The 17,713-nt window shown below is 40.2% G+C and overlaps 2 protein-coding genes and 1 long non-coding RNA gene across 3 annotated transcripts; 1 reads left to right on the top strand and 2 right to left on the bottom strand.

Annotated features, from left to right (window-relative positions):
* Positions 1 to 2,374: 2,374 nt before the first annotated feature.
* LOC127900223 (uncharacterized) lies at positions 2,375 to 4,426 on the bottom strand. Its single transcript, XM_052434584.1, has 3 exons — positions 3,847 to 4,426; positions 2,714 to 3,492; positions 2,375 to 2,608 (listed from the first exon to the last, which is right to left on the bottom strand). Exons 1-3 carry the CDS (start codon positions 4,424 to 4,426, stop codon positions 2,375 to 2,377), a joined length of 1,593 nt encoding a protein of 530 aa, XP_052290544.1.
* A 4,373-nt stretch (positions 4,427 to 8,799) lies between these two features.
* Positions 8,800 to 10,607, bottom strand: LOC112497533 (uncharacterized). The gene is made up of 2 exons (XR_008052472.1): positions 10,474 to 10,607; positions 8,800 to 9,358 (listed from the first exon to the last, which is right to left on the bottom strand). It is a non-coding gene; the product is annotated as an uncharacterized LOC112497533 (long non-coding RNA).
* Positions 10,608 to 14,414: 3,807 nt separating this feature from the next.
* LOC102614899 (methanol O-anthraniloyltransferase-like) lies at positions 14,415 to 16,601 on the top strand. The gene is made up of 2 exons (XM_006470685.4): positions 14,415 to 14,933; positions 15,521 to 16,601. The coding sequence occupies exons 1-2, from the start codon at positions 14,475 to 14,477 to the stop codon at positions 16,454 to 16,456; spliced, it is 1,395 nt and encodes a 464-aa protein (XP_006470748.2). The 5' UTR covers positions 14,415 to 14,474; the 3' UTR covers positions 16,457 to 16,601.
* Positions 16,602 to 17,713: the final 1,112 nt, after the last annotated feature.

Genomic DNA, 17,713 nt, shown 5'->3' with positions numbered 1-17,713 from the left:
ACACACCGGACAGATCATTTCAATGAACAGGAGAACGACGAGCAGATATGTTTGAATCTTGATCTGCTAATGGAGAGGAGGGAACAAGCAGCCGAGCGATCAGTCACTCACCAACAGAGGGTTGCTCGGTATTATAACCAGAAGGTGAACATACGGCAATTCAGGGTCGGAGACTGGGTACTGAGAAGAGTGAATCAGAGCACCAAAGATTCGACTCAAGGAGTGCTGGGACCGAATTGGGAAGGGCCGTATAGAGTCAAGCAGATAGCGGGGCCCGGAGCTTACAAGCTGGTTCGCGCGGACGGCCACGAAGTGAAACGCCCATGGAACGCAGCACACCTCCGAAAATACTTCCAGTAAGACTTGCTCACATTTTAAAGTAATTTCTGCTCATGCTGTCTATCTTTTATTTTTATGTTTTATGTCCGAACAATTTCATGTAAGTCAAATCCTGCCATTAATGTAACGTCGACGAATTTTATTCGCTTGAAACCGAAAAAAGTCCTGAGGCATGCAAAGGCTCACCAAGTCTCAGAGCCTGTCTTATGGCGAGACAGAAGCCAAGCATGCCAGGATCTGCTCGGCCACGAGAAGGCAGCAGAATCCTAATCGTTTGAAGAAAATCCTGAGGCATGCAAAGGCTCACCAAGTCTCAGAGCCTGTCTTATGGCGAGACAGAAGCCAAGCATGCCAGGATCTGCTCGGCCACGAGAAGGCAGCAGGATCCAAATCGTTTGAAGAAAATCCTGAGGCATGCAAAGGCTCACCAAGTCTCAGAGCCTGTCTTATGGCGAGACAGAAGCCAAGCATGCCAGGATCTGCTCGGCCACGAGAAGGCAGCAGAATCCTAATCGTTTGAAGAAAATCCTGAGGCATGCAAAGGCTCACCAAGTCTCAGAGCCTGTCTTATGGCGAGACAGAAGCCAAGCATGCCAGGATCTGCTCGGCCACGAGAAGGCAGCAGGATCCAAATCGTTTGAAGAAAATCCAGAGGCATGCAAAGGCTCACCAAGTCTCAGAGCCTGTCTTATGGCGAGACAGAAGCCAAGCATGCCAGGATCTGCTCGGCCACGAGAAGGCAGCAGGATCCAAATCGTTTGAAGAAAATCCTGAGGCATGCAAAGGCTCACCAAGTCTCAGAGCCTGTCTTATGGCGAGACAGAAGCCAAGCATGCCAGGATCTGCTCGGCCACGAGAAGGCAGCAGAATCCTAATCGTTTGAAGAAAATCCTGAGGCATGCAAAGGCTCACCAAGTCTCAGAGCCTGTCTTATGGCGAGACAGAAGCCAAGCATGCCAGGATCTGCTCGGCCACGAGAAGGCAGCAGAATCCTAATCGTTTGAAGAAAATCCTGAGGCATGCAAAGGCTCACCAAGTCTCAGAGCCTGTCTTATGGCGAGACAGAAGCCAAGCATGCCAGGATCTGCTCGGCCACGAGAAGGCAGCAGGATCCAAATCGTTTGAAGAAAATCCTGAGGCATGCAAAGGCTCGCCAAGTCTCAGAGCCTGTCTTATGGCGAGACAGAAGCCAAGCATGCCAGGATCTGCTCGGCCACGAGAAGGCAGCAGAATCCAAATCGTTTGAAGAAAATCCTGAGGCATGCAAAGGCTCACCAAGTCTCAGAGCCTGTCTTATGGCGAGACAGAAGCCAAGCATGCCAGGATCTGCTCGGCCACGAGAAGGCAGCAGAATCCTAATCGTTTGAAGAAAATCCTGAGGCATGCAAAGGCTCACCAAGTCTCAGAGCCTGTCTTATGGCGAGACAGAAGCCAAGCATGCCAGGATCTGCTCGGCCACGAGAAGGCAGCAGAATCCTAATCGTTTGAAGAAAATCCTGAGGCATGCAAAGGCTCGCCAAGTCTCAGAGCCTGTCTTATGGCGAGACAGAAGCCAAGCATGCCAGGATCTGCTCGGCCACGAGAAGGCAGCAGAATCCAAATCGTTTGAAGAAAATCCTGAGACATGCAAAGGCTCGCCAAGTCTCAGAACCTGTCTTACGGCGAGACAGAAGCCAAGCATGCCAGGATCTGCTCGGCCACGAGAAGGCAACAGAATCCAAATCGTTTGAAGAAAATCCTAAGGCATGCAAAGGCTCGCCAAGTCTCAGAGCCTGTCTTATGGCGAGACAGAAGCCAAGCATGGCGGGATCTGCTCGACCGCGTAAAGGCGAGCAGAATCCCGAACATCGGAAAATTTCCTAAGGCAGGTGGCGAAACCATATACTAAGCCATAGCCAGCTCGACCAGACGAGGACGAGCAGGCTCTCGTAATTACCACACAAGAGAGTAATCAAAAACATTTCTACTAATTTATTAATAATTAACAAAGCAGATAATCTTCACAAACATTGTTCATTACAATACAAGAAACATATCAGGAAGGTCGTGGATCAGTAAGCCCAGCAGCGTCGGTTGGCTGAACCTCCTCAGGTGCAGGAGGAGTATCACCAGTCGCATCCAGAGGGGCGCTCACCTCGCCAACATCAGTAGGGACTGCACGAGGAGGAGAGTCTCCCTCCTCAATCACGATCGGCTCTACCCCTTCGGCATCTTCCTTGGCCGCCTCCTCGTCCATATGTTGAGCAACACCAGCTGCAAGGTCATCCATCTTCAGATCAGGGTGTTGCTTCCCGAGGACGGCCATGATACAACGATAGGAATGCCGAAGTCCCTGGTCGTACTGGTTGTCGGCCTCCCTCTCCAAGTTCTCTACATGAGCTCGGTGGGAATCGCGGAGAGATTCGAGCTGAGCCTCATACATAGCCCTCTGCCCTTGGAGATCCTCCTTAACCTTGGTCAGCTCCTCCTCGAGGGTAATGGCTTTTGCTTGAGCAAGGGACTCTTGCTCTATCAGCTTGAGGTTCTCAACGTTTAGCTCCCCCGCTTTTTTCTCGGCAACGTCAGCTCTGGTCGTCACCGATTGAATGTCCTCCTTCATCTTCCTGTCATAACGGCCAACCTTGGCCTTATAGTAGGTGGCCATGCAGCTGAGATGGAAAGCACTATACTGCATGGCTCCCACCAGCTCGCCCAGGGTACAACCGTCAAAGCCCTCCAGGTCCTTCTTGCTCACGAGTTTAGACAACTCATTGAGATAGGGAACCAAGTGTTCTGGTCGGCTGTCGGGTAAGCGAGACCGAGGCACAACAGGTGGAGAAGAGGAAGCAGGATCAGTGGCTGCTCTACTGGATTCCCCGACTTTAGCAGAGGCAGGAGGGAGAGCCTGCAAGGGAGGAACCTGCTGCACGATGCTCTTTCGCTTCGCAGCGGGAGCATCTTTGTCCTGGTCCCTATCGGTTGTTGGAGGCCGAGAGCGTTTCCTGGTCAGAGCTCCAATCACTGCGTCCTCCATCTTATGGCCAGGAAGTATCAACCGAGACTCGAGGAAGTTGTATGTAGATAGCAGTTCTCGGCTCGAGCAGGAATTGGCCAATACAGCCTCGACCCGTTTAAGCTGACCAGGTCGGAGCGGGAAGTGAACACCCCAGGAAACTACAGCACAAACAGACACTTGGTTAGAGACAAACCAATACAGCAGGAACAATTATGGATACAAGACATCTAAAGCGAGCAGGCAACCTGGGACCGTGAAACGGGGTGGGACGCGACAATCCTTCCCGTCTATTTGTGCAACTTGACCCCAGGGACCCCCAGCAAAAAAGAATTTCCTCTTCCAAGTCCCACCACCACCAGTTGGAAGATCAGTTATGGGTTTCCTGCTCTTGGTACCAGATTGGAAGTAGTACCAGCCGGCATCTTTAGGGCTGCTCTTCAGCTGGTACAGGTGCTTCACCTCATCAACCGTGGGCTCGCTTTGGCAACATCTGTCCCACAATATGAACAGACCAGAGAGCACTCTCCACCCGTTGGGGTTCAGCTGACCAGGAGCCAGATTTAGCCCGTTAAGTATCCGGGCAAAGTAAGGCTGCAAGGGACACCTCAGCCCATACTTAAAGCTCTCCAGATACAGGGTAACGTATCCCCTGGGAGGCCGGCTAGGTGTATCCTTCTTTCCTGGGATCTTAAGAGGTATCTCACCAGGAATACTATACCTAAGTCGGAGGTCATTGAGCTCGTCAAACGTGGTCGTACACGACATGTAATCAATGGCATAATCACGCGACAAAGCTCTACCCCCTACTGTACCCCGTTCTTCTGGTCGTGATGCTCCTGATGGGGACGCCTCACTAGAATCATCCCCTTGACCCTCACTCAAGGTGTTCTCCGATCCAGAAGATCCTTCTTCATCGCTACTGTCGCTCGAGGAGGTTGTTTGGGGAGACATCCTCCTAGCGCTAGTACCAACACTAGACCTAATGGGCTCTAAGGGGACCCCGGGATCAAAAGCAAAATCAGCGGGCAGACTAGGCAAAAAACCTAGTTCGTCGTCACCAACCTCAACGACCTTCTCCTTACCCTTCGACATATCCTAAGTTCTAACCAAAACACCACCGCCAACTACAACCTCAAGCAAAGCAGAGAGAAAGGAAATTACCTACAACTAACCAATATCGAAAAAAATAGAAGAAATACCTGAAGCAGGGACTCGGTCAGAGAGAGACAGGGATGACAGCTTTGGCGCCGAGGTTCATTCGCCGGAGAGACAAGAATGGAGAAAATGACGAGTTCGTGTTTGAAGATTTTGGGTTTCCTTACTGAGAAGCAAACTCTTGGGCTGCCAGCATTTAATGACGCATATTCCGAGAATCCCGTAACCGTCGGTTTGAAATTCAAATGGAGGGGGGGATTTCTGCCACGTCACCTCGTCCGCAATTAAATGCGACATGACTCCTGGCAGCCTTTTCCAAACCCACGCGAGCGAGTACTATCGAGTTTCTACTGCTGGTCCACTACATTACCCAACACCAGAAACTGGGGGACCGGTGTTTGGGAGGGATACTGTTTGGGACAAATGCGTCGAAGGGACCAGGAATGACGAGCAGACATCTGATGGCGGAGTTCTGCGAACCGGTGTTTTCCGTTAAAGCCTGGCACGTGGAAGAACAGGAGCAGAAACATCCTGCTCGCCCACGATGTTGTCGTCCGCGAGGCCAATTCCTATAAAAGGCATGAGGCCATTCCGGCTAGAGATCGAGAGGCGAGGAGACCCGGTCGACGGCAGTTGGCAAGACGTGCTCTCCAGCACGAGAATCTAGGCACAACAGCCACGCTTTCCCCAGAACCGCGACGTAACACGCAAGATCTCACGGAGCCATGACAGCCACACTTTCCCCAGAACCGTGGCGTAACACGCAAGGTCTCACAGAGCCGTGGCAGCCACGCTTTCCCCTGAACCGTGGCGTAACACGCTAGATCCCATGTTTTGCCCATAACGCAGCAGTTGGAGTCCCATACCGTCTCGAAAAGAGCGGAAGACTGAGATTCAGAGGAAGCCTATAAAAAGGTAGCCAACGAAGGTAAAAGGGTTGGCATTCTTGAGAAAAGGGGAGAAAACCACAAGAAACGCCATAAGACCTGTGGCAAGCTTTTCCCGAACCTTCATATCTGACTTGAGCGTCGGAGGGTTTGCGCCGGGAAAACAACCGGCGTACTCTGACTTATCTGTGTACGCAGGGACCTCCGGGGAAGAAGCCTGGCGAGGAGACCTCCTGATCGTGACGAAGTTGATCGAGCAGAGATCCTGATCGTAGAACGAGGAGAACCGGAATCTCGCATCAACATATAATTCAGAGGTGTCTAATCATAATTTAGAATTCTGCTCCCACTAACAATTTGGAGAGAAATTTATCATATTTCTTATTTTGTGGAAAGGTAAAAGAATCTTATGAAGGCTCAAACTGATTTTCGTATTTAATTTTTGTACGTGTGAACAATCTTAGAGTGCGCGATCTCACAATTTTTGTTCAAGTATCCGATGCTCACAATATTATATTAGAAAAATTATTTAACCAAAAAGATTAAACTAATAAATGAAGACTTAACAATAATATTGAAACTAAAATAAGTCCCAATGCTTCAATATTTGTTTCGTGAAGGCAGTACGCACGGCCACTTGCTTGTTGCAAACTTCTGTTGATCATATATAACAACAATGAATGAGGGGCCATTGGTGTTGTAGTTTGTACATGTCTTGTGTTGCGTGTTTCATTGCTCAAAAAAGTTAAAATAACTAGCTCTTATTTTAAAAAAAAAATTAATTTGGTGAATTCTTCTTTACCAAATTAACTAATTAATCTTTTAAAGGTTTTGAAGAAGCTGGGGAAGAAAAAAGAGGTTATAAAATGTGCAGAGAAAGAACTCAAATGAGTCTCACTTTAAATTACCTCAAAAAAAATCTCAGAAAAAAAATCAGATTATAAGAGAATTTGAATGCATGTATCACGTGGATGGGACTGCAGAGGACCTAATATTATACGTTTCCCTAAGCATCTACCTGTAGATAAATGTAGGTGTAAAAAAATCGGGAAATTTATCAAATTAGTCATAATACTTTAAGAAATTACAAAACTAACCACACAAGTTTTTTTTATATCAAAACTAGCCAAACAATAAACTTTTGGACCACATTACCCCTGTCAATCCCACCCAAAGCTCACCAAAACCTAAATTTTGGACCACAATAGCCTAAATTTTGTGTAATATGATTTTTTGTGCGACAGATAAGTTTTCGCACAAAATTTGGTGCGATGGAAACCTGTCACACAAAATTTCAAATTGTGTAATATGATTTTTTGTGTGACAGCTGGTGCGATGGGAACTTGTCGCACAAAATTTCAGATTGTGTAATCTGTTTTTTTGTGCGACAAATAAGTAGTCGCACAAAATTTGGTGCGACGGGCACCTATCGCACAAAAATTTTGAATTTTCACGAATTGGTCAGCACCCATTGCAACATATTACCGCCAACACAATCCGACAATACACCACCACCACCAACACCATCAGAACAACACACAACCACAACACAACACAAGAACAATATAAATGATGTGTTTGAAATTGCTAACCTAGGATTTTTAAACTTCAACTGTTGATCTTGGAGATTTTGATTGCTATTAGATGTGATTTTAGTGGAATTGGTGTTGTTGAACGAGATTTCGATGAGATTGCTGTCGATGATGGTCTCCGATTTGGCTCTCTATGGTGCTTCCAGGTTTTGTGAGAAGTGTGGGTGAGTTAGAGATTTTGGTGAGCTTTGGGTGAGATTGACAGGGATATTGTGGTCCAAAAGTTTGTTGTTTGATTAGTTTTGATATAAAAAACCTTGTGTGGTTAATTTTATAATTTTCTAAAATATTATGGTTAGTTTGGTAAATTTTCCAAAAAAATCGAAAAGGAGATAGGAGCCTCCTAAAATAAATAAATAAATAAATCGTGGAGAAAATCACTTAAAATGCGACTTTGGAGTTGTCTGATGAGCTCCAAATTGGAGCCTTCTTGTTCTTGTTGCCTACATTTTATGAGAGAAACATTTTGCAAGTGACCGGTAAAAACGACATTAGGAATAGCCGTTTCGGTTGCCCTCCTATCTGCCTTATGGCCCTGAATCATCACTGGCTAACTGGCCGCAAAAAAGTAGAAAGAAAGAAATTATTGAGTATAAATATTAGGGGTGGGTAAAATCGGGTTCGGGTCAACCCGATCGGGTTTCGGGTTGTTCGGGTTAGACAAGGAACAATCCGAATATAACCCAAATTAATGACCCGACCCGAACCGACCCGAACTATATTCGGGTCGGTTCGGGTCGGGTCATTAATTCGGGTTATGTTCGGGTTGGATTTAAAATGGGTAGAATTGAGTTCGGGTCAATTCGGGTCAGTTCGGGTCGGTTGAAATAGGGTCAGTTCGGATCAATTCGGGTCAGTTCGGGTCGGTTGAAATCATGTCAATTCGGGTCAGTACGTTTTTTTTTTTTTTAAGAACCCGATCGGGTATTCGGATCGGGTCGAGTTTGACCCGAACCGATCACAACCCGATCGGGTTTGTAAATTTTAAACTGATCGGGTTTTGATCCCAACCCGATCCGACCCGAACCCAAAATTTATCGGATCGGGTCGGGTCGGATAAAATACCCACCCCTAATAAATATGAACTGTCAGATGCACGTCGAGATGTTAAACGGAGACAGAATATAAATGTTGGGGACATGAGGACAACTTACTGTACTAAATTCACGTGCACATCAATTATATACTTCCAAAAGTATGGCTTTCATGTCTGGCAAGCGAGGCCCAAGCCATCTCCTCAGTCCTCAGACCATATAAAATGTCTTCTGCACGTGTCCTGCTCTTTTTCCTGTTCCAAAACCAGGCCTCTTATCCCCACCTCCATGTCTGCATTTATTATTTGAGAAACACGTGGTCCTTCATAATTAAAAAAATACATGATTGCGATGCATTTGGGTGGCTGTAATTAAACATAGTACAATAATGCTTGTGACCAGCCCCACTTGTAAACATTTATGGCGCAAACGAAAGAAGACATCATCGTGAAAAAATAGGGTCATGTTTGGATACTTCCCCAGAGGTAGGACCTTACAACACTTAGAGAGAAAGTATGCGTATATTGACATATAGTACCCCTAGATGTGTATAAACATTAAAGAGCCGTTTGGTTTGTCATTGAAATTATAATAATACCTTTCTTCCAGTGCGAGTTGGCAAATAGTCTCTTGCTTTTTGGTGCCAGATGCATAAGTGTAGTGAAAAGACTATTATACCCTTATAGTAGTTTGATTTGACATTAGACGATCACATGATGAGACAAAATTTGATTGGTAAAAATACTAATATAACCCACAAAAATGTATTTACAGTAGCAGTGTGGCTGAATCACCTAAATAAGACAAATATTTTTAATTGTTTTAAAAAATAAAAAGCAATATATCATCGTTGGTTTCTAACAATCTGCAAATACACTTGCAGATTTATCAAGAATGCCTCTAATAGATTTACATGGTACAGAAAATAAACTTCATACTCATCCTCAGATCCCTGAATGTGGATGATGAACCATCTCTTCCATATATTTTTCAGGTTCTTCAACTTGGAGCTTTTCCTGTAACTTGCTGGCTAATCCACTCTAGACCATCAAACACCCTACCTCCAGTAAGTGTGCTGCAGGCTTGAATGTGCCAATCATGATTCTTGATGCTGTGAAGAGAAAGGGCATTAGTGATTTCAACGGAGGTCATGGCATCGTTGAGATCTTGTTTTACTTGCAAAGAGAAGTACAAGAGAGTGTGTTGTAGGTCCTCATGCCAAAGAAGCCTGAATAGTTCGTCCTTCATAATGGAAATCCTGGCTCTATCAGTACTGCCTATAACCACAATAACATTGCCACCATAATAAGTTGCCCGTTATGTCTGCAGCCTTTCTTGTCCACCAACATTCCAGCACTGATACAAACAACAAAGTCAAATCGACACATTTTCACACCAAATATTAGGCCACAAAGTATACTAAAGTCACTAAATGCAACATTGCCAAGTCAATTGTCCAAGTGCTACTATATTCTAGTGCAATTGAAAAAAAAAATTGCAAAATTTATTGGGTTGGTAAAAAGAACAAATTCCAAGAAAAAGGAAAAGAAAGAAGAAAGAATTAGTCACAACCTATAATAAAAGACGAGCTCATAGGAGGGAAAAATTTCGTCACGGCTATAGGTAAAGCCTAATAGTACCACCTTTGGAAAATTAACTTGTGGCCTTTTGAATATATATTTGACATATGAATTGGTCCACAGCAGCATAGCTAATACCAATTCCAAGATTAAGCACATAACACAAATCTAAAAGGCTCAAATCATCATAAGCACTGGATGATATCCAGTCTACAGCCAAGGCTCTTCTAGAACCAATGGCCCACAAAATCAATTTTTATCCTAATTCTCTGTTTGAAGATTATCGTATAAAACCAAAGAAATGAATTGAATATAGACAAACATATTTTCATGACATATTCCTTCTGCCACTTCAACACACATGGAAGACCATTAGTATATGCTACTCTATTGAAGCCATAATTTAGTTCCCAAAGCTAAAGATCAACATGCATTGATACTCAGAGGTAAATTTTCGGTTTATATAATTTTGCCCAAAATATTCAATAGCCTTAAATAACATTTAAAAACAAGAAACCCAAGTATCAGTTTATTGCAAGTTCTGTAACTAATTTTTGTCATATATCTTAAGAACAAGTTTGCATTCTCAGCAACAAGTTTCGATTTTTTTAAATATGAAGAGCAGATTCAGTAAATTTCAGCATGACTCAGATATCCACCTTCGTATGTCCTTAAAAATCAAATCTTTTTCGCATTTTACTCAACATTTTCCACTGATTATAAAGTCAAAAATCAATTTATTTTCGATCACTGCTTCAATTTTTCAGAACCCTAAACATTCTTCTCAATTAACTGAAACAAAAACGCAACTAAACTCACAGCCTTTTGAACAAAGTGCAAGGAAAAAAATGAAACCATAATTAAATTTCAAGATTTGACAGAAAAACACACCTACAAAGCTCTTCAATCACCGAATTTCGGTTTCTATCATGTTTGGCTGAAAATGAGTGGGTAGTATTTGTTTTGGACGAAAGCCAAATGGCAAAGTGAAGATGGGTATTATTTGTTTTGCACTCGATTTATGTAACCAATCACTGTCAATCAGCTTTCTTAAGATTTAAAAATAATATGTTTCTGCAATGACAAAATTGTCCTCATTTACCAAACGGCTCCTTAACGCTTATACACGTTCAGGGGTGCTATATGTCAATATATACATACATTTTCTCTAAGTGTAGTAAGACCAAACTTCAGGAGAGGTATCCAAAAATTATCCAGAAAAAATATGTCATATTCGGAGTAGAATATAAATGTAATTTAGCTCACAAATGAACAAATGCAAAACGTGCGGTTGGATGCTTGTTAGTTTTCTAATTAATTATTTTAATATATTGATATGTTTACAATTTGAGATCTATTGAGAATAATTTGTAACAGAATTTAGAGGTTTGTTAAACATAGCCTAGAAATTTGTTTTCACTAGTAATTGGAGAAAGATCTATACTGTCCCATATTTTTTTGTAATAAAGGAAAAGAATTTTGTGATGGTTGGAACTGATTTTCATATTTAATATGTATAGTCCTTTACTAGTAGAGCATCTTCACTTTATCCTCACTTTAAATGCATATTAAAATTTAAAAAATAAATTTTAATACATTAAAAATTATTTTTTTATCTGTTAATATATTAAAATTTATATTTTTTTTATCTATCTCATTGGACCAAAGTACAATGATTTGTGGTCCATGTCATTTGAGTTGGCAGCTGTGAAGGCACTCGGGATGGAGTTTATTTGCTCGTATTCATTTTGGGCGTCACATGTTACTTGTGGTGGAATTGTCGCACATAAGTATTCCCGTTGCCAAACAGGGAGTAGGGAAGGTTTATCTTAACCTCGTGCCATCTCCTCTCCTCTATGGTTTTTAAGAACTGTACCAAACCAATTGCATCACACATTGTGTGGTTAAAACGTAATGCAAGAATGAATCCCCCGCATCGAGTTACCTTATACACTCATAGGAAGAAAATCATTAGATAATTAATTAAGTATAATATTATGATTAAAATAATGATTAGTTAAAAAGATAAATTATTTTAAGTCCGGGGCCAATTACTCAGTTGCTTTTCATGTTTTGAAAAATTACCCAAAATATCATTTCCATTATTGTTATTATTTTTCAGAAGTTGGAGAATGGGCAAAACTCAAATTGACTTTTTAGCTTGTATCTCTCTCAAGATTTAAGCTCAGGTGAGTAACTAAAGAAAAATATTTGACCAAGTCTTTGTGGGCTCCTTGTTGCTACTTTTATAATTGTTGGATCTAATTTTTTACTGATAAAATTCAAACAAAACTATCATGTAATAGATGAATAGTAGAGAATAATTAAGTAGGTATTGCAATGGAAACATATTTATAACATGGATGTTTTGGATAAATTTTTAAAATATAAGAATTACTTATGCAATTAACTCAAACTCTAGGAACTAAATAGTCATTTATGTTTAGTTAAAAGAATTTAGAAACTATATAATCTGAGTATGCATGCGAAAGTAAAGTCACTTGCTTACAAGTAATAGATAAACTCACTTGAATTAAGAGCAATGGGCAACCAAGAATGCCATGGGAACCTGGAACATTACAGAGCAATTGTTCCAAATATGGGTATGGTGGCTGAACAGCATCGCCAAGCTGCTCAAGTTTGAAGTTAGCTTCAGCCTTAAGAAACAAGATCCCTTCACTTGCAATCCACCATAAGCTTGCGGTTGGGGCCTTTTACAAGCGTATATGAAAAAGGATAATAATATACAAGTGCTTTACTTAAAGCTTCCTTGATGACCTTCACGGGATCTTTTCTTTTTGGACAGTAGGTGATGATGAAGGGTTGTTCTTGTAAAATAATATTCCTGGAATCTGAAACCTTAGACTTTCTTGATCATCCATATCCGAAAGTTGCTTTAATTCACGCGGCGTTGGCCTCGCCGGAACAATTAATTCCGGTGCTTGCCGGGTTACCGACAAAACTTGAGAAAATTTAATTTGAAGCCATTTTAATCTGCGTTATTTGCTTGAGGACTTAGTTTACTAAGGTTAGTTTTTTTGTTTGGTAAGGCTTGAACTATTTCGTTGGTTGCCTTGGCCTCCATTGTTTCTCATTTATGGTCATGGTTAGACAAGAAAGAAGCCAAGAGTATTCCACGGGTGAAAACTGAGACCAAGTAAATTATTTTGGTCGATCCAGGCAGAACAAATGAGGACAAATGTCATTTAATACTCATTTTCTTATATTGCAATCAAATGGAAAATTAAGAGCACAAATTAATACGAGTGCCTCTATCACTTTCAATAAACATAAAATTTAATAATTTAAAATTAGGGGAACTTTCTAATCATATTACTAAACGTTGAAAATGCGTAAATTGACCATTATGTTGTATGTACAATGTATGTTCATGAATCCAATTGTTCCTATCCAAAAACAAGAAGAATCCAATTGTAATAAAATTAATTTCAAACCGCCTATGCATTAGAGACCACGATTCAGTGAAAGTGTACCCAGTCTTGATGTGATGCTCAATATGGAAATGTGAAATAGATGAGGATTTTAATGTGTGGTTTTTGTACTCTCTCTCTCTCTCTCTCTTTTCACTGAATATTGCTACAGCTTAGTAATCTAAAGGGTTTATTTCCTAAACAAAATATTCAAAAAATCGAAAGAGTTATTATTGCAAAATAAAATAAAACTAAAGGATTATTTCTTGACTACAAATTCATGGCATGAGAAGTACTTTTATTTTCACTTCTCATTGGTTTCCACCTAAACATATGAACAATAGCTTAATGGTGGACAAATCAGTTCGAGCTTCCAAGGGAATTCTTTATTTGCTTTCCGTAGAGTGTAGAATAGATATGGACATATCTGGCCAATATTAGCTAGAGAAAGTAGAATTTTAAGCTATTCTCGATTGAATTTCCAAGTTGCACTATATATATATTATTCCATCGACAACTATCTGCTAGCACAAAATAACAATTTGAAATAATTAGTGAACGGGTTCAAATAGATTAATCCTCATCTTAAAAAAGTTAAAAAAAAAAGTCTGCAAATGATATAAACCAGTAGCGGGTTGCTGCCTAATATTATTGAAGTTAAAATAACTCATTCGGTGGTGCAAGTATACACAAAAGGATTTCCGTTTATTTAGGGGAACAAGCTCAATCAGCCAAGTGTTGCGAGAATTATTGGAAGGAGAATTTGCCTCCTAAATTACAGTACACCACCTTATCACAACATATTCAATAGCGTCCTAATTTTACAAGAAACGTGCTCGTCATCATGTTCAATACATAGTAGAGTCTTGGGTACTCTAAGCGCATTATCGTTTTGTATTTCTCTTCAAATTTGATCCGTTTTTTTAATTTGGAATGCTATAATATAGGTGATGATCCAGTGTTTGAAAATCACCATTCCAACGAACGAAGTACTCTCATAGCAAAGCATAAAGATGAACAAAGTTCAAATTATTATTATTTTTTATAACAAAGATTTGAATTTGGGATGGCCAATCAAAGAAAAAATGGATTGACAACCACTCCGCCAAGCCGCAGTTGCAGACTATAATTGTTTTCGAAATTAATCAAGTACGAAACAAATGTTTATATCGATGGACACTTTCTGTACATATACATAAATCATCTTAACCCTAACCGACCAAGAATCTTTTTGCTGAAGTTGAATGAAAAAATTATGTATAACGTGCCATTGGTCTTGATTTGTATAACGTGCCACACACGTGCTTCTGCATAATTCGGTGACAGTCACTTTCCATACACGCTACCCACGTGCCTCTTTCTTCAGCTATAAATGAAAATTTTTGGAGGCCAAGGCAACCAGTGAAACAGTTCAAGCCTTACCAGAACAACCAAACTAGTAACTAACATTGAAAATTTAAAATGGCTCCAAAATTTTCTCTAGTTTTGTCAGTAACCCGGCAGGCACCGGAATTAATTGTTCCAGCAAGGCCAACACCGCGTGAATTAAAGCAACTTTCCGATATAGACGACCAAGAAAGTTTCAGGTTTCATATTCCAGTAATATTCCTTTACAAGAATAACTCTGCATCATCACCTCCATTACTCAAAGAAAAAGATCCCGTGAAGGTCATCAAGGAAGCTATAAGTGAAGCACTTGTGTATTATTACCCTTTTGCTGGTAGGCTTATAGAAGGTCCCAACCGCAAGCTTATGGTGGATTGCAATGGTGAAGGGATCTTGTTTCTCGAGGCTGAAGCTAACTTCAAACTTGAGCAGCTTGGCGGTGCTATTCAGCCTCCATGCCCGTATTTGGAACAATTGACCTATAATGTTCCAGGTTCTGAAGGCATCCTTGGTTGCCCATTGCTCTTAATTCAAGTGAGTCGATCATAACTAACCATTGAATTTACTTCACATGCATACTCAAAATAAATAGTTTCGACATTTTATAATTACTGAGAGGATACATTCAAGTCTCTAAATGTGTCACTGTTATCAGTTAGCCGGGTTCATATATATAATTTTCAATTACCTATTACATCATAACATCATAATATAGAAAACACATTTTTTTGGGCATTTGAAGTCGAGTGTACTAATCGAACATTTCTTTTTAGTAGTCTTTTTTTTTGGGGGGATACACTAAATTATCTTATTGAGTTCCCGGAAAATTGGCTCATTATACAATTCCAAAACTTACGTAGACAAGTAATAATTTTAAAGGTTTTGAATATTTAATTTGGAACTTTCGATAAAAGTTCAGTGGACCACTAATAATTTTCTATAAAATTATACAGTCGAATAAAGTGAGAAATTAAAAAATGGTCCTAAATGATAAAATATGTAAAAATATTGGGGACCAAAATGTCATTCTTAGTTTCTCGCTTCCATATATTACCTAATTCTGCATTTCTACTTCAAGTATTTTAATGTTTTCTTTGTTTCTCATATATATATATATATAGGTGACTCGTTTGATGTGTGGAGGATTCACTCTTGCGATACGTTTCAACCACACAATGTGTGATGCATCTGATTTGGTACAATTTATGAAAACGATAGAGGAGATGGCAAGAGGTGCAAATACACCTTCGCTATTCCCTGTTTGGCAACGGAAACGCTTATGTGCTAGAAATCCACCACAAGTAACAAATGTTCACTTAGAATACGAAGAAATAAATAACAATTCAGATACCTTCATAACTACCAATCCAAATGAAATGGACCACAAATCATTCTACTTTGGTCCCAAAGAAGTGAGAGTCCTCAAAAATCAACTTCCATTACACCTTAGAAATTGTTCAACATTTGAGTTGTTGGCTGGTTGTATGTGGAGATGTAGAACAATTGCTCTTCAACTGGACCCTAAAGACACTGTTCAATTTTCATGTCTAGTTTCCGCTCGAGCAAAAGATTATAAAATGGATATTCCTTCCGGGTATTATGGTAACGCAGTGGCATTCCCAGCTGTGCATTCAAAAGTTGGTGCTTTATGCAACAATCCATTAGGGTATGCTGTTGCATTGGTGAAAAAAGCAAAGGCTGAAATGAGTGAAGAGCATATAAGATCTGCGGCGGATCTTATGGAGGTCAAAGGGCGACGGCCGAGGCACGCGATTAAGGGGAACTACATTGTGTCCGATTTAAGCAAGGTTGGATTCGATAGAATTGATTTGGGGTGGGGGAAGCCAGTTTTTGCTGGGATTGCTGGTGCTAAGTCTATTTTTAGTTTCTTAAACAGGTGCCAAAAAGAAGATGGGGAGACTGGGACTCTCATACCTATACGTTTGCCGAGGCCGAGTATGAAGAAATTTGAAGAAGAGCTAAAGAGAATGATTCAAGGATCAACAGAAGATTTATTTGACATCACGGAGACTCGTAAGATTGCTTGCAAGCTTTAGTAGATTTACCAATTACGTCACCTAGAAAAATAACGAAAGTTTCTGTTATGTACGTTAGAAATCCAATGAATTGTGCAAGTGACCGATCATACTATATGTACACGAAGACTTCGAATTAATCAATAAAGAGATCTCATTTTCACGATGGCACATCTTGTTTTATTATAATTTCCTAAAGGTCCATGTATATTTACAATCTTACTTACTTATCTAAAAATTGTAGTTGCTGATCAATTACACCAATCGTCGACTAAAGATATGCAAAACATTTGAGTGTAGATAGTGGATTTTTTAAGGCTTTATCAAGCTGCTGCTTGATAATTAATAAACCCAAAGTTGACCTTTGGAATGATCCCAAACGAAATAATAACCTGTTATCTGTGGCAATATATATATATATATATATATATATATATATATATATATATATATATATATATCTATATATTTCAAAGAAGCGATTATATCTGTTGGGATTCCAATGTTAGGATTCCTAACATGTTGCTTAGATAAATATAATCTACTTGTAGCTGGTAAAAGTAGAGAATAGCCAATCGGAATTTACATCTTTGTACCTAGCCCATGAAACTTGTATGATACCACAAATTGGATTTCATAATCTACGAACGTGAGAAGAAGTTAGCATAAACGACGCCCTCTTGAATTGTAGTCAGTTTAAGCAAGGACCTGGAAGTATTTGTGATGACAATTGTAACGCCCAAATTTCCTTTTTTATTTTAATGGAATTTTAAAATGACATTATTGCCCTTACAAATAGAGATTATTTTTGGGTAATTTTCGAAAAAGGGTTATTTTCCCAAATTCAATAGGGTTTCTTAAGACTCTCTATAAATTCATATTTTTCCCCTTCCATAACCCTAAACCCACGACGTTTCTTCTTCTTTGCTGCTCATTACACTCTTACCCAAACCCTAGGATTCAAGCCTTTATTTAGGAGAGAATCAAAGCGATTGATAAGTTTACTCTCCTTATTCCCCACAAGATTTCCAATCACTCTATCTAGGGTTTATATTGGCATGGTTTTAGATTGTTATAAATCATAATGCATGATTTAAAATGTATTTAGACTTTGTAAAAGGGTTTTAATTTATTATGAGTTTAGTTAATCAATCATTGACGTATTAAGCACACAGGATAATTCTGGACAGCATGAGTATCTTGAATTAAAACCTATATTTTCTGAACGAGTTTTCTTATGAAATTTATATTTCTGAACTGGACATGTGGGGCTTCTTG

Source organism: Citrus sinensis, chromosome 2 (genome assembly GCF_022201045.2).
Source record: "Citrus sinensis cultivar Valencia sweet orange chromosome 2, DVS_A1.0, whole genome shotgun sequence".
Lineage (NCBI taxonomy): Eukaryota > Viridiplantae > Streptophyta > Magnoliopsida > Sapindales > Rutaceae > Citrus > Citrus sinensis.
This window is presented reverse-complemented; position numbering and strand designations above follow the sequence as displayed.